Below are 16,919 nucleotides of genomic sequence, written 5' to 3'. Positions count from 1 at the left end.
GGGACAGGGGACAGGGGAGAGGGGAGAGGGGAGAGGTACTTCCTTAGGTCTGTGGGGCCCCAATGTCTCAGAGTCAGCTGGCACTTCACTGCCTTTGTCTGTTTTGATGGTTTGGGCTGCTTTATTTCTCTGTGAGTGTGGGTAAGTGTGTGAGGGTGTACAGTGTGCTTGTGCAAGTGTGCAGCTTACACCCAGGTTCCTCAGCACCACCTCCTTGCTGATGGAAATAAAGTCTTTCAGAGGACTGGGGCTCATTGAGCAGACAGCTAACTAGCCAGTGAGCCCCAGGGCGCTTCTGGGCTCCCCCTTATTAGCATGTGGATTGCTCTGCCCAGAGCCACACCTGGTTGCTGTTTTTATTACATTTATTACTATTATTATTACTATTTTTTTTTGTTTTTAAAGATTTATTTATTATATATAAGTACATTGTAGCTGTCCTCAGACACTCCAGAAGAGGGTGTCAGATCTTGTTACAGATGGTTGTGAGCCACCATGTGGTTGCTGGGAACTGAACTCAGGACCTCTGGAAGAGCAGTCAGTGCTCTTAACCGCTGAGCCACCTCTCCAGCCCTATTATTACTATTATTATTACTGAGTGAGCTCTGGCCACGGGATGCAGGTTCTCAGTGTGTGTGTAGCTTTACTAGCTGACCACTCTTCCCCGTGTTGTGTTTTAAATTTTATGACAGGGTCTTAGCCAGAGAGCAGTCGCACACACCTTTAACCCCAGCACTCAGGAGGCAGAGGCAGGTGAATCTCTGAGTTCAAGGCCAGCCTGGTCTCCAGAGTGAGTTCTAGGACAGCCAGGGCCACACAGAGAAACCCCATCTTAAACAAACAAACAAACAAACAAACAAAGGACAGGGTCTCACTCTGCAGTTCCGACTGACCTCACTGACCTCTCAGGCAGTCTCACAGAGATCCCACCTGCCATCTCTTGGTCCTGAGTGATGGCTTCAGAGGTGTGTGCCACCACTCCTGACCTGTGTTCTTGCTGTGTTATTTCACATGCATTTATTTTTCTCTGTATGAGTCTTTTATATGTATGTGTGTGTATGTATGTGTATATGTATGCATGTATGTATTTGCAAGTATGCATGTATGTGTATGTATGCATATATGTAGCTATTTTTATATGTATGTGTATGTATGTACATATGTATGTATGTGTGTGTGTATTTGTATGTATGTGCGCCATAACCATGCCCAGAGCTCTTAGAGATCAGAAGAGGGCATCAGATCCCCTGGAACTGGAGTTACAGATGATTATGAGGCACTGTGTGGATTCCTGGAATAGAACCTGGGTCCCCTGGGTCCTCTGAAAGAACAAGTGTTCTTAACCACTGAGCCATCTCCCAACCTCTGGTTTTCTCTTTCTAAGATTCATTTAGTGTGTGTGTGTGTGTGTGTGTGTGTGTGTGTGTGTGTGTGTGTACAGGTGCCTGCACTGGATCCCCTAGTGCTAGAGTTAAACACAATTGTGAGCTGCTACGTGATATGGACTCTGGGAACCCAACCCATGTCCTCCAAATGCTCTTGACCGCTGAGCCAGCTCTCCAGTGCTGGGTCGTTTTGTGAGACAGGATTCCCCACAGCCCAGGCTGTGAAACTGACTATGGATGTGGAGCGCATCTGGAATTCTTGATTCTCTTGCCTCAGTCTCCCAAGTGCACCCACACTTGGCTGCAGCTGTTTAGCTTTGTCTAAGTGTCTGCACTCCCAGAGGATAGAACATGGACAGACAGGTTTGCCGAGTCCCTGTCATTTGTCTGGCTGGGTGGGCCAGAACACAATCTGTAATTTTAAGGCTTATCTGAACTTGCTGTCAAATTTTCCTACTGTTCTGGGACTCAGCTTCCCTCTGGGGTCTGAGAAATGTCCTGTGGTCCTATCTGGGACAAAGGCAAGAAGGCAGGCCACAAACAGTAGAGCAGCATCCCAGGTCCCGGCTAAGAGGGACGGCCATTTCAGGGCTAGGACAGGGGGTGAGGTGGGGGGACCACAGGAAATGAGGGGATCAAGCCACAGGAAGATGCTGGTCTGTCCCCTTAGGTAGCTCATGGAAACGGCTGGTCCAAGGTTCGGGCCACGACTATCCACTCTAATTTGTGTTACTTAGCAATCTCTCTTATCTCCTAGACTCCAGTCTCCTCATCTGCAACATAGGGGTAACAGCCTAGACCAGTGCCAGTGCTGGTATACAGTAAGCGCCACATAAATGTCAGCTGGCATACCCATCACCCCACTTAGGCATCTGTGTTAAATCCAATTTACTCTGGAATGGGCACCCCACCTCAACTTGCAGAACTGTTGCCCCAATGCCTGGTCTAGAGGCAGAGGTAGACCCCAGAACTGGGCCCCCAGAGCTCTAAGTCTCCCGTGCCTAGCCACCAAAAGTCCCAGAGAGGATGCTGGGTTAGAGCAGACAGCCTGGGGTGGAAATCAGGGCCTGTTACTGAGAACAGCCAGACCTGCCTGAAGACCCCAGAGCACATAGAGCGGGCTTGTCCTCCAAGGTCCCAGCACTGGCCCACATGCGATACAGAGCAAGTCCTCTGTCCCTCTGTCTCTCTGGTTGAGGTGAGAGAATATCTTTTTTTTTTTTCGTTGTTTTTCTTTTCTTTTCTTTTTTTAAGTCTTTTTTTTTTTTTCTTTTACTGTTTAAGATCTATTTTATTGGCCAGGCAGTGGTGGCACATGCCTTTAATTCCAGAACTTGGGAGGCAGAGGCAGGCAGATTTCTGAGTTCGAGGCCAGCCTGGTCTACAGAGTGAGTTCTAGGACAGCCAGGGCTATACAGAGAAACCATGTCTCGAAAAACCAAAAAAGAAAAAGAAAGAAAGAAAGATTTATTTTATTATTCGTGTGTATGTGTGCATGCCTGCATGAGCTTATGTGCGCTACATGGATGTGTGTGTGGCTGTGGTGGCCAAGGGACATGGGATTCCTTGGAACTGGTGTTACAGGTGGTTGTAATGTGAATAAGTTGAATCTGGGTGTGGAGGGAGAATGTCCCAATAGTGGTCACAGGAGTGGCCATGTCCCCTTAGGTCCCAGGGAGCCACTGTCCCGACTAATGCAGTTCTTGGCTCATCCCCCTCTCCTTCAGGAATGTGGCCTCGAAACCATAGATTCAATCTCTGTTCTTTGCCACCAGCCCCTTCTGTACTGAATCCAAGATCCCCAGCCAGAGGTAAGGAGGTCAGGTCATTCTCCGCCCCAGCTGCAGGCAAATGACACGTACGGCCCGAGACACTGCTCAGCCGCAGGTGCCTAACCGCAGTCACCAGACTCATGCCACAAGCGCCAGGAGCTTCCAAATGACATAAGCCAAAATACAGGGATGGGTGCATGCGCCAAACTAGAACAAACGGGAGACCACTTAGATATTCAAGCAGGGACTCGCTGTTCAAATGGTGGCATGCAGATGCGACAGAATATTCCAGAACTGCAGACAAACAGTGACAGAGTCCAAATAATGCCATGAAAATAATATGGCACTTCAGAAGGGTCCACAAGATTCTCGAGAGCTCATCTGTAGGACCGGAATACCTTGTGAAGCCCTGGAGACGGCCTATAGATGCCAACGGAGCTAGGAGTGTTTGTCTGCAATACTGAAGAGTGAACATGGAATATTCTAGAAAAAAAAAACACTCTGCCATTGATATTCTAGCCATAATCAGAAGGAGTGTGAGTGTGTGAGTGTGTGTATGAGTGTGTGAATGTGTATGAGTATGTGAGTGTGTATGAGTGTGAGTGTGTGTGTGTGTGTATGTGTGTATGTGTCCATCCACCATAGCATGCAAAGGTCAGAGGACAACATAAGGCTTTCTCTTGCCATCACAGAGATTCTGGGGGATCAACATCAAGTTATTAGCCTTGGTGGCAGGTCTTTATTCGCTAAGCTGTTTTGTTGGCCCATGGACCTAAGATTTTAAAATTCATTTCCCCCATTTCTTTTTATCTCCCCCACACCATTCCCTTGATCCCCTGCCCCCCTCTTCTCTTGAGACAGGTCTTCATCTAGTCCAGTCTGGCCTTGAGCTTGACTTGAGCTCCACTTTCTCATCCTGCCTCTACCCCCTGAGTACTGATATGACAGGTGTGGCTGCCATGCCTCCCTCTGTCCCCCTAGCCTACTAAGTGCTTTGCCAAATAGCTGTACCCCAGAGCCCCTCATTCATCTGTTTTCTTTGGGGAACAAACACATGGTTAAGTTGTTCTTTAAGAATCTCCACATACCCTGCCGGGTGTGGTGGCTCACGCCTTTAATCCCAGCACTTGGGAGGCAGAGGCAGGCGGATTTCAGAGTTCGAGACCAGCCTGGTCTACAAAGTGAGTTCCAGGACAGCCAGGGCTACACAGAGAAACCCTGTCTCAAAAAACCAAAAGAAAAAAAAAAAAGAATCTCCACATACATGTTCTTTAAAGGAATTCCAGGGCCAGAGAGTTGACTCAGTGGTTAAGAGCACTTGTTGCTCTTCCAGAGAACCAGGGTTCGATTCCTGGCACCAACCTAGAGGCTCACAATTGTCTGTACCTCCCTGGACACACAGACACGCAGGTAAACTCATAAAACAAATCCACATCTTTGATTTCTCTAGAGTCTAGAGAAAATCACACAACGAGTAAGCCACACTGAGTGCATGACCACACTGGGTTCACAGCCACACTGAGTGCACAGCCTTCTAGAAGTTTCTGTGTGCAAATGGCATCGTTGCTGTTTTATTAGTAGAAACGGATGTGTAGGGTCCTTACGGTGTGATGTGTCATGACACATGACACATGTGTCATGATGATTGGATCCACTGTTTTTGTGGTAGCTGCTGGATAGCATTCTGTGACATGACTTCTTCAATGAGACCCCTGCTGACAGGCATTTGGGTAGAATCTGGTACCTGTGGGCCACATATCCTTGCAGCAGAGTGGACAGGTAACTTCTAGGACTGACTTTTCTTCCTTTCTTTTCTATTCTAGATAGACTCTTACTATGCAGCCCAGGCGGGCCTTGAACTCACCACATAATCTAAGCTGGCCCAGGACTTGAGTGGGCAGGACGGCCCCAGACCTCCAAGTGCTGAGATTACAGCTGTGTACCACCACACCCAGCTTAGGGCTGGCTTTGAAGTTGAGTTGTGAGGGTAAGGCGTTACACACAAGTCACAGATTTAGAAAAGGCTGCTGTGTTGTGCCCTGGGAGACCAGGCCTGTTTTATGTGCTTTCCATCCTGACCCCATGCACTGAAAAGCTAAATTCTGTGCCCTGACCAGTCAGGGCTACATAGTGAGACCTGGTTTCAAGAAAGAAAATAAATTATGTATGTATGTATGTATGTATGTACACACACATACATACATACATATTATATATAATATATATGTGTATATATATATATATATATATATATATATATATATATGCATCTGTAAATGTAAATGTGTGTAATTTTTGTTTTTGTTTTTGTTTTTTATGAGATAGGGTTTCTCTGTGTAGCCCTGGCTGTCCTGGAACTCACTCTGTAAACCAGGCTGGCCTCGAACTCAGAGATCCACCTGCCTCTGCCTCCCGAATGCTGGGATTCAAGGCGTGCGCCACCATGCCTGACATGTATGTTTTTTTTTTTTTTTTAATTCAGGACCTTCCATATAGCAGGTAAGAGCCCTACCATGGAGCTACACACCCAGCTAATCACAACCAGAGTTCATATTTCCTAATTATTTTAGCCATGTTAATTAGCATCATTTACACCCTTGCAGGCACCGCACCTCTCGGCTCTGTGGGGAGAGAGGCAATTGCTGTGCCACTGAACTCTGGTTTCCAAATAAGAACTGAGGGTTTGTGACCTGAAATCAGCTCTGAGGAAATATTTGTAGCCCTACAGTCGACTGACTGGTCTTTCCTCTGGACAGTTACCTAGGCACTGACGCCCCGCCTCCCATCCTACAAGGCAGGTCTCTCCAAGCCTGGGGGAAGAGGGCCTTGGAATCGGGTCCCAGCCTGGAGACAGACTCTTGGAGTATGTGGATTCAGAAGGTTAGAGCCTTCATTTTCACTTCTGGGAAATGGGGTGATTGGGGCAGCCATCTTGCAGGGTCACATGTGGTCAGAATAAGGGTTCTTGAGTCAAATCCCTGATAAGTCACTCAGAGCCTCTGAGACTCAATTTCCGGTTAACCCGAGATGACAGATTTCCCATCAATTGTGGACTTTGGGTGCCGGGATGGCCCCATCATTTCCCACACTCTTCCCTCCAGGTTGCCCACGCCAACCCTTGAACACGCCCCTGAATCTGCAGGTCGGCAGGCGGGGATCCTCAGGGAGGTGGCTGGGGACCAGGCCCCGCTGAGACCCTTCGTGAGTAGGACTGGGGTCCAGGGTCCACCGTCCCTCCTCAGATCACTTTCAATAGTCATCCTGGCTAAGAAGATCCACAGAGCCCCTAATGGAGCCTGTGCCCTTCTCAGAAAGGCAAATGGAGAAGGCCAGAGCGTGTGGCCTTGGTGGGTTCCGTGGGGTTCTGGGAGTGGGCGAAGCCCGGGGGTGCTGGGAGAACTTGAAGCTAGTAAAACAGAAACTCTTGGGACAAATGATCTCACCACAGTCTTCGCTGTGAGCATCCTCTGGCGCGAGGCCTCAAGGCTATCCCTCAACATCATACAAGAAAGCAAGGAGGTCAAAGTTGGACCCAGAGCCTAAATTTACTCCTGCATCCTCCTTCCTAAACTCCCTCAAATGGGAAACTCAAGGCTCAGAGATGGGAGGGAATATTCTCAGTGATGCACAACATTCTATCTAGCTGCTGGCCTTCCTGATTGCTGAACACAGCAGGAAGGATAACAGGAAGGTGCCAGCGCTAACGCAAATAGCTTATTCCACGTCTCCTGAGATGTTTAATGCTTAAGTTTGGCATCCTATGAAATCTTTTACTCCCACTGAACCAAAACAGTTGGTGTTCCCATTCCTGCCTCCTAATACATTGAGGGTGGCTTCATAAGCTAGGAGCTTGGAAAGTGGGAATAAGACCTGGAACACCCAGGGTCTAGCCTGGGCTTGTCCCCACCCAGGGGCGCTGGACACTTACTTGTGGGTACGAAGCTATAGATGACAAACAGCAGGGTAATGGGCAGAGTGAGCACGCCACGGTCCATGCTGTCCACCCGGGAGTCTGTGCGCTGGGCCTTATCCGGTATCCAGAGGCAGGGCTGCGGGTGGGCGCCGGGGCCTGCGTGGGTTCGCGCGGGGATCCGAAGGGAACAGGCGGCCGGAGCGACCACGTCCCTGCTCCAGCCTTCTGAGGTGGGGGCGGAGAAGTCAGGAGAAGTGGGCTCGAGACTCACAGCAGGGCAGGGGTCTCTAGCTGACTGGGTGGTGGGAAAGAGACACTGGGCTCTTTCGGGCAGCAGCCGTCGGCGGTCCTGGCCTGGGGACGGGACACAGATGAAGGCAGGGGTCTGACTGTCAGGGCAGGGAGCTCAGCTCATCCAGCCCGGCCCAGAGAGGCAGGAAATGCGCTTCCTTAGAGAAGGGGCCGGGCCAGGCTGCCTGCCAGGCGAGTAGAGGAAGTGCCACAGGCTTTGTCGCTGGGTGGGGGGGCCTGGGATGGGGAGGTAGGGTGATGGGAGGGCCCAGGCGGCAGACCTCCCCCATGCACCCCACCCTCCACCTACCCTTGCCAAGGCTGGCTGGTGAGGGCACATCTGGCAGCCTTATAGGCGACAAGGTCTGGTTGAAGTCCCTGTAGCTCGGGTTCCATTCTACAGATGAGAAAACAAACTGAGACAGCCTTCTGGGGAAGATGGAACTTGGGACTCCAGCTGGTCCCCGCCAGCATCAACACAGACTTTCAAAAGCATCGCCCTTGGTTGCACCTTTTGTGTGACAGACTTGGAAACTGAGGCCCACCATGAAGAAGACTCATTCCCAGGTTAACAGAGTAGAACAGCTGAGACTGTTCCCACGGAGATGGTCAGGGCCCACACAGTCCCAAAGGAGAGGGAAACACAGCTGACTTTGGTGGCATACACCTATAATTCTTGCCCCCTGCAGGCCAGGGCAGAAGGGCTAAATGACTTGCGGGTCAGCCTGGGACACCTGAGGACCAGGTGCTAGCCTGTTACAACACTGAGCCCTGGGCCAGGCCTGCAGGAGCCGCCTCCCAATCCAGCTCCCTCCCTCAGCTAAAGCAACAATCCCAGAGAGACCCCTGCTCGTTCTGCAAACAATGAACACATACTGTGTCCCCACTGTGCTGCTGCATTTAGGGTCGAGCCCAGGGAAGCTTGAAGAAGAAACCTGAGCTGCCTGGAGAGGTGTCTGGGGGAGTCCAGATGCAACAAGCAAAGGACCAAGCATAGGCTAAAGCCCTTAAGTGGTGTTTGCATCCTCCTGGGGCAATTGTAAGGATGTGGGGAGATGCCAATTGTAAGATGCCCATCTCCGCCCACCCCAGCATAAGGACTTTATCCCTGGGGCAGGGAGACTCATCTCTCCTGAGAAGGCTGAGAAGCAGAACCTCTGGAAGGGGACATCGACCTGGGGTTTCAGGCCTGGCTTCTCGGTGCCCTCCAGTCTTTGTGCCTCAGTGACCAGGCAGGCCAGCAGTTTGTCTCTGCAGGGGGGCTGGCATGAGGCAGGGAGGGTGGGTGTGGTTCCTAAACGCAGCCTGGAGGAAGGTCAGCTTGCTCTCACCCAGGCAAGCGCGGGAGATGGCACCTCACCAGGCCTCTTGGGGGTGGCAGGCTCTGCCCTTTTCCTTCAGCCATGGAGATAGCAGGTAGATACCAGGACTCTGGGGTGGTGGTAGCGTGGCTTCGAGCTTCTCCCTACGTGCCCTAACAGAATCTGTTTTGGGGTTTGGGGAGCAGTCAGCCCTGGGACTAAGCGCCACCCCAGGGCCCACCCTGGGCGTTCACCTTATCAGTCTCGAGTCACCATTGACAAGAGGCCTGCGCCTTAGGCTTTGTTTTACACAGGCGGAGGGAGGCCAGCTTCACAGGGAGCACCCAGAGTGGACACCTCAGGGTCTGACCTCAACCCGGGCTCCATGCCGGCCACTCCACCTGAGCTGAGTGGACAGAAGAGGCAGCTGGTACAAAGACTGAGAACCTCAGGGTGAGATGACAGGCAGGGGATCCTCTGGGACCCCAGGACAAAGTCCTTGTGTTCCAGGCCCTTCTAGCTGGGTTCTGCCTCTCCAGATGTCTTAACCTTTCCAACCTCTGTGTCCCAGGGTGATCTAAGTACTTCCTAAGTCCATGTCTTAGCCTACCAGCCTTTTTTGCTTTTGTTTTTGTTTTTGTTTCTGTTTTTTTTTTGTTTGTTTTTTTTTTTTTTTTTTTTTTTTTTTTTGAAACAAGGTCTCACTGTGTAGCCTTGGCTGGCTTAGAACTAGTTACGTAGACCACACTTGGCCTCAGACTCACAGAGATCCCCCTGCCTCTGCCTCCTAAGTGCTGGGATTAAAGGTGTGCACCACCGTGCCGGCTTCCCAAGGACCCTTTTAAAGATCTTCCTAAACCAACCCTATGCAGCACAAGCCGTTGCCGTTCAGAGCGTAAAGGAGACCTAATGCACTCTCCAGAAAACACGGGAGCTCCAGGCTGATAAGAGCAGGAACCGTGGAGTGGCAGCTAATGGGACTCCTACAATCCCCGCTCCTCACCGGCAGACGCAGGAGGATAACCACAAGGCTAAGGCCAACCCGATCTACACAACAAGGTCTAGGTCTGCTCGGGGCTGTATAGAAAGACCCTGTCTCAAAACAGCCAAAAGGAAAAGAAACAGGGGCCAACAAGATAGTCCGGGGAGGAAAAGTGCTTGCATTTGACCCTGGGGCCTATGTGGGGAAAGAAGAGATCTGAGTGCCCCCAGACTGTTCTCTGAATGCCACATGTGTGCCATGGCACATGGGTGTCACATACATACACATACAAAGACACATGAAGTAAAGACATAGAATGTAGCTTAAAATTTTTAAAAAGATAAGAATAGGGGGTGGGGAAGCCTTACCAGTAGGCTTTAAGGGGACCTGAGCAGGGACCCTCTAAGGGAATGAAGGGTCTGGGACCACCAGCCTGGAAGTTTTGAGCAGAGAGGATGTCCCTGCCAATTGGCAGTCTGGGTGATGTCTCAATGCCCGGTGTATTTCACTAAATGTCCCAGGAGGGCAGGGGCCTTGATGGCCTCTCCTGCTTTGTCCCTTCAGAGCCAAGGGAATGTGTTTCTTGGGATATTTTTCTTTTTCTATAAGGGTTGAGAAGGCTTTCAGTGTGTAATCCTCCTGCCTCAGACTCCTAAGTGCCGAGATTTCAGATGTGCACAGCTATGCCCAGCAAGATAAATATCTCGAAAGCATGAGGTGCCCCGGAAGCCAAGGTGGAACTGAGGGTTGTGGGAATTGGGAAACTGAGGCACAGAGGAGGATTTCTTGTTTCTTATCCACAGTAAATAAAAACCAGTTCTGTGCTGGTTCCTCTGTCCCCAGAAGCTCATTGACCCTAGCATCTTGCAACAAGGGGCAAATCCGTTTGCTTCCAGCACGGTCTCTCCAGCCAGGGATCCATCTGCTTTCCCACTCCCTGCTCCTGAGGGACAGTCGAGGTCAAGAGAGAAGGATACATCCCTTGGCTTTGTCCCCAAAAGACTGACCCTGCATTGGTGGTCTCCCCTTCCTAAGAACCATAATCCAGCCAGGGTCTATCCTATACTGCCCGGGACCTAGGCCCTTCCCTTTACCGGTCAGGCCAAGCAGTCATCTGCATAGGATGATAGCTCCATGCACCCTGACCGACCACACCTGTGTGAATACACCCCTCACCACGGTCTGTCAAAGCAGCCCCTTGGGAGCCTGCCATCTGTTTCCTGCGGAGGCCCTAATCCCAGTGTAGATGTTCTCCCGTGGATCCTGTGCACACTCCAAGAGAGATATGGCCCCTGGCCAGGCCTGTGTCTGGCCCGCTCAGTGGGCTCCATCCTCCTCCTGGTGGGGCCTGGAAGGCCTTAGCAGCAGCAGAAAAGGATGAAGCACGTCTACCTTGGCCCCTGGCCACTGAAGGAATGTCAGGCAGCCCCTAAGGACCCCAAGGCGGCAGGGAGTCTCCAGTACAGGCCTGCAGCCAGGGGCCGTTAGTAATAGCAAGGCTAGGTCTGTTCAGGAATGGGGAGGGGAGTGCTAGGCCAGGAGTCTGGGTATCTGACTCTACCCTGTGCTAGCCAGGGAGCCTAAGGCAAGGCCTTTCGACTTTCTGGAGCCTTGGTGTCTTTACCTGCACAATGGGAAGGCAGCCAGCTAGCCCAAGCTAGCCCACGGTGGGACTCAACATCCAGTGCTGCTTCACAGACCATCCTCATTTCACGGTGAGAGCAAGGCCCAGATGTGCAAGGCTGCTGGGCTGGAGAGAGGCAGAGGAGGGGCAGGGTTGGATCCGGCGGTGTTTTCTTGTTTCTAGAACCTTCTGTCCTAGTCTCCTCCCTACATTCCATGTCATCTGATTTGTCCTTGGTCGCTCGTGACCCCCTCCCTCACCTTTGTGCCTTTCCTTTGCTGTTCACTCTTAACCTCCAAATCAGGTTTTCTCTGACCCCAGTGACCCATGACATCACGTCATAGCTAAGGGACAAGTCACCTAGGGGACTTGGGTTCAGGTAAGGAGGACACAGGGACAGACCTCTGTGAACTTGTTGGTGCTCTGACCACAAACCCCTGGACTTTGGTGCCCACCAACGGGTCCTGACTGGGAAACACGGTGGCAGCTTCTTCCTAGACTGAGGGTGAGGGCCAAGTCTCTTGTAGGAACTAGTTACAGGGACAGAGCCTCAGCTGGGTGGCACAGGCCTCCGTCATCTAGCACTGAGACACAGAGGTGGTCCTCCATGAATTCAGGGTCAGCCTAGTCCCAAAAAGCCAAGCCAGAGGTGGAGAGATAGTTCGGCAGCTAAGAGCCCTTGCTACTCCTGCAGGGGCCCTGGTTTGCTTCCCAGTGGCTCACAGATACCTGTAACTCCAGATCTAGGGATCTGACATCCTTTTCTGGCTCCCCTGGGCACCAGACACACACAGGCAAAAACATTATACAAAATAAAACGATTTTTATAATCCTAGCACTTGGGAGGCAGAGACATATGGATCTCTATGAGTTGGAAGCCACCTTGGAAGACAGAGTTCTGGGGCAGCCAGGGCTACATAGAGAAACTGTCTCAACACCCCCAACCCTCAGCCCCACCCCACCCTCCAAAAGGAAGAAGAGATAAGAAAGAAAGGAAAGGAAAAGAAACAAACATAGCCATTGACCTAAGGAAGCTCCTGTTCTTGATGGGAAAGGACAGCATATCAGCTAGTGGCCCAAAGGCCCGTTGTTTATGGGAGAGAGGTATTTTATTTTAATGTGTAAGGGTGTTTTGCCTGTGTGTATATCTGTGCACTGCAAATGCCTGGTGCCTTCGGAGACCAGAAGAGGGCATAGGATCCCCTGGAACTAGAGTGACAGATGGCTTTAAGCTGCCATGTAGGTGATGGGTCCTTTGGATGAGCAGTCACTGTTTTTAAAGGCTGAGCCTGGGCCGGGTGTAGTGGTGCACGCCTTTAATCCCAGCACTTGGGAGGCAGAGGCAGGCGGATTTCTGAGTTCAAGGCCAGCCTGGTCTACAGAGTGAGTTCCAGGACAGCCAGGGCTACACAGAGAAACCCTGTCTCGAAAAAAAAAAAAAAAAAAAAAAAAAAAAGGCTGAGCCATCAGAAGAGGCCATTGTTAAAGGGGCAGTCAGGGGCCAGAGAGATGACTCAGTGGTTAAGAGCGCTGGCTGCCCTTCCTAAGGTCATGAGTTCAAATCCCAGCAACCACATGGTGGCTCACAAACTTTTGTAACTCCAGTTCCAGGGGCATCTGATGTGTCTTGTCACCTCCTTGGGCACTGTACACATGTGATACATATACGTACACATAGGTCCACACACATACACATAAAATTAAATGTTAAAAGGGATAGCCAGAGGGAGACTTGCTTTCTGAGAGGAGACTCAAGAGGGGAGGAAAACTGGAGTTCCCTAGACACAAAGGGATGTGCAGAGGCCCTGAAGTAAGTAAGCATGGTCAAGACACACTGGAGCCAGTGTCACTGGAGTGGCATGAGCAGCTGCTTGAGAAGTCTTGGTTGTAGGGCAGAGTAAGGCTACCACTGGCCTAGAGTGGAGACAGGGCTATGTCAAAGGAAGAAGGGAGCAGAATGTGATGACATGACCTTGATATCCCAGAGGGGACAGTGCAGAGGGCTGGATGAGGCTTGCTAGGGCTTGGATGGAGTGACAGCCCAAGGGTTGGACAGTGACAAGAGTGACAGAACGGACAGATTGGAACCCTGTGGTGGGTGCAGGCAGTCAGAGGCATCCCGGAGCCCTGAGCTGTGAGAGTCCTGTGGGGAGGGTGGAGGGACCATTGTCCACCAGGCATGGAAAGCTGGTGGACATATTTTTAAATTGTGTGTGTGTGTGTGTGTGTGTGTGTGTGTGTCTGCATGTAATAACCAAGGAGACCAGGAGCATCGGGTCTCCTGGAGCTGGGGTTACGAATGGTTGTGAGCTGCCTGGTGTGGGTGGTGGGAATAGCAGCCATGCTAGACACACCAGAGGGACATGATAGGCCTTGTTACCTGCTTGCACAGTGCCATGTCTCTTAAGTGACAGACTGAAGCCCCAGAATGTGGGTGCAGAGGCATGTGAGCCTAAGGGCAGCCTCCCAGAGAGGGGACAATGTCCCCAAAATGCAGCTGGTGCCATGGGTCAGGCTCCCCTGCATTAGAACAGACTCCTTCAGAGTGACCTTCTGTTTCCAATGGCAGGAGCCATGTTCCTGTGGCAACCTGTACCCCAAGATCCGATTACAGTGCGTCTGTAATCCCAGCACTCAGGAGAATTTTGAGTTCCAAGCCAGCATGCAATACACAGGGAGAACCAGTCTCAGAGCAAAATCAAGAGTGGGCAGTGGTGGAAAAGCCCACTCGTGTGGCAGAGGCAAGTGGATCTCTGTAACTCCAAGGGCAGCCTGGGCTACAGAGCAAGTTCCGGAACAACCAGAGCTGCACTACAGAGGAGCCCCATCTTGGAAAAACAAACAAAAAAGAAGAAAAAAAAGAAGAAGAAGAAAGTAGATTCTTCCTTCTTAACTCTAAGCAGTTTGAATAAATATACATTTTTTCATATGTACATTAATAACTCAACTAGAACCATCCAGGATTTGGGGGCTCCTAGGCAGGGCTCCAGGGACTAAGAGAAACTAAGACCTAAGAGATAGATGACTTTGACTTGGGGGTAGCGGGGAGGCAGGGAAAAGTGTTACTGCTCTGCAATCTAGGGGAAGCTTTACAACCTCCCTGGGCCCACTTCCCCAGCAAGGAAGCCCAGTGTCCACATTCTGCACATGTTCAGAGGGCTCCTGGCCCCCAGCCCTCCAAACACCCCCACCGTGGAGCCGCCAGGCCTTCCTGTTTACTCCAGGCCCCTCTCGGGTCTGGGAGGCGACAGCCTTGGCCTCCTCTGCTCCCCACTTCCTTCCTCTCCCACTTCAGTGCCTCCGGTCCAGGCACTCAGGGGGCCCTGAGGCCAAGACATGGGGGTGCAGTCCAGGGGAGGCATCTGAGGCCACCCCCCCCCACTCCATGCCTGCCTGTAGCATGCTTTCTCCAAGACTCTCTGGGCATAGGAGCATCAATCTTACAAGCTACAGAGAACATATCCCCCCCCCCCCCCCCCCGCAACCAACAGCTGCCTGGAATGTCCCTAGAGACCAGAAGACAATGACAGCATCGGTGACCTGCTGATGCCCACCACACCCACATTATTCTAGCAGTGACGCCAGAGAAGACCCTGCTCCGCACCAGCAGGCTGCTGCCTTCCTCTGACCTCGGCTTCTCCCACTGAAGAGCAGAGTGGGTTTTCCTGAGCTGACGGCAGTGTGACCTGGTGGCCAGCTGCCTGGAAGCCATCGCTGCACCTAACCTGCTTTTTTAGTTTTGTTTTTGTTTTTGTTTTTGAGACAAGACTTCATGTAGCCCAGGCTAGCTTCAAGCCTCAAACTTCCTATAGGTGCCTAGGACCTTAAACTTCTGACCCTCCTGCCTCTGAACTCAAATGCTACAACGACTGGCATGTGCCACCATGTCTAGTTTACACAGCTCTGGAGATCAAACTCAGAACTTTCTGTGTGCTACACAAACATTTGACCCACTGAGCTGTAGCCCCAGCCCTGATTTAAAAAACAAAAACAAAAACAAAAAACAAAAAAAATGTATACTATTTTTATCTATGTGTGTTCATGTACATGAATGTGGGTACTCTTGAAATCCAGTAGGGTTTGGGGTCCCCTGGAGGTGGAGTTAGAGGCAATTGTGAGCCCTCATCCCCTCATTCCCACATGGGTCCCTGAAACAGAACTCAGGCCCTCTGGAAGAGCAGCAGGTTCTCTTAGCCACTGAGCCATCTCTCCAGGCACTAGGTCTGGTGCTCCTTCTTGTACCCCTGGCTGATCTTGCATTCATGACACCCTCCTGTCTCAGCCTCCCAAGGGCTGGGTTTACAAGTGTACAGCGCAATGCCTAGCCAGCCCGCTTTCCCCCAAGCTCCTTCAGGATTCTCATATGCTGGAAAAACTGCAGGTCAGACCTTGCCTAGCTGTAAACCCTCCCACAGGCCCCACCTACAAGGACTCCTTGTTCTTAAGGCTCAATCTTGGGCGCTTTCATCCTTCCCAGTTAGTTGTGGGCATGCAGGAACTGCGGTGCAGAAGGAAGCTTTGACTCCAGGAGAAGCCAGAGGAGGACTTGGGAGGAGGAACTTCATCAGGATAGTTGTCCTATTATAGGACCAAGCAAGATGAGAGGCAGAGCAGTCCTCAATGCAGAGAGGGCTGGCCCCAGCCGGCCGGAACTCAGGGGCAGCGTGTCTGCAGTGTGAGCGTGAGGTCCCGCAAGGTCAAATGCAGAGTGTGGTCCTGCATCACCCCCCTGGCTTCAGTGAACCAGCCTTGAGGAAATTTGGGGAGAAAAGGGAAACCACACAAGGACGGTGTACTGGCTGGGATGGTGTACAGTGAGAATCCTGCTATGGTCACAATGGCTATGAGCATTCCAGAAAATGTCCTGACTCCTCCAAGTCACTTCAAGTCATCTTTTAGGATTGAAGTGTCTTTGGTGGCTCAACTCCTGTAGGTGTGTGTGTGTGTGTGTGTGTGTGTGTGTGTGTGTGTGTGTTGGCACCTGCCTGGAATTTCAGAGCGTGGGAAGAAGAGGAAGTTGGAGCTGGAAGCTCAAGACCTGCCTTGACAACACAGCAAGCCTCATCTCAAATGAGCGGCCTGTGGGCAGGGGATGGTGGCACAGATCTTTAACCCCAGGATTCCAGAGGCAAACACGGGAGGATCTCTTGTGATTTTGAGGCCAGTCTGTTCTACATAGCAAGTTCTGGGCCGGCCAGGTCTACATAACACAAGACTTTGTCTCAAAACAAACAAAAAAAGGATTTCCCCCGCCTTGATATCTATATGGAGATGAATTTCTACTCCTTACAGTGTAATGACACGTATACTATCTATACTGTCTTATGGATTGCCTGTCATCGAGAGGCCATGTAGAATATACTGGAAGGGTGTGTGCAGGTTCTAGTTTGGTTTTGTTTTTGTTTTTTTGTTCTTGTTTCTGTTTCTTTCTTTTTTTTCTTTTGTCTTTTTGGTTTTTTGAGACAGGGTTTCTCTGTGTAGCCCTGGCTGTCCTGGAACTCACTCTGTAGACCAGGATGGCCTCAAACTCAGAAATCTGCCTGCCTCTGCCTCCCAAGTGCTGGGATTAAAGGCGTGTGCCACCACTCCCAGCTTTTTCTTTCTTTCTTTCTAACAGGGAGTAGAGTTTGAGAGTGACTTTCGCTCTGTTG

General features: G+C 51.1%; 1 protein-coding gene across 2 annotated transcripts in view; it reads right to left on the bottom strand.

Moving 5' to 3' along the window:
* Eng (endoglin) overlaps positions 1-7,519 on the bottom strand; it is a 37,238-nt gene extending 29,719 nt beyond the window's left edge. For both annotated transcript variants that reach the window (XM_021192681.2, XM_021192680.2), the window contains exon 1: positions 7,086-7,519. In XM_021192681.2, the coding sequence (XP_021048340.1) occupies positions 7,086-7,152 (67 nt within the window). In that variant the 5' untranslated portion in view covers positions 7,153-7,519. The remainder of the gene's footprint in view (positions 1-7,085) is intronic.
* Between the last annotated feature and the right edge of the window lie 9,400 nt (positions 7,520-16,919).

This window comes from Mus pahari, chromosome 3 (genome assembly GCF_900095145.1).
Source record: "Mus pahari chromosome 3, PAHARI_EIJ_v1.1, whole genome shotgun sequence".
Lineage (NCBI taxonomy): Eukaryota > Metazoa > Chordata > Mammalia > Rodentia > Muridae > Mus > Mus pahari.
Note: the sequence above shows the minus strand (reverse complement) of the source record. Positions and strands in the feature narration are given on the sequence as shown.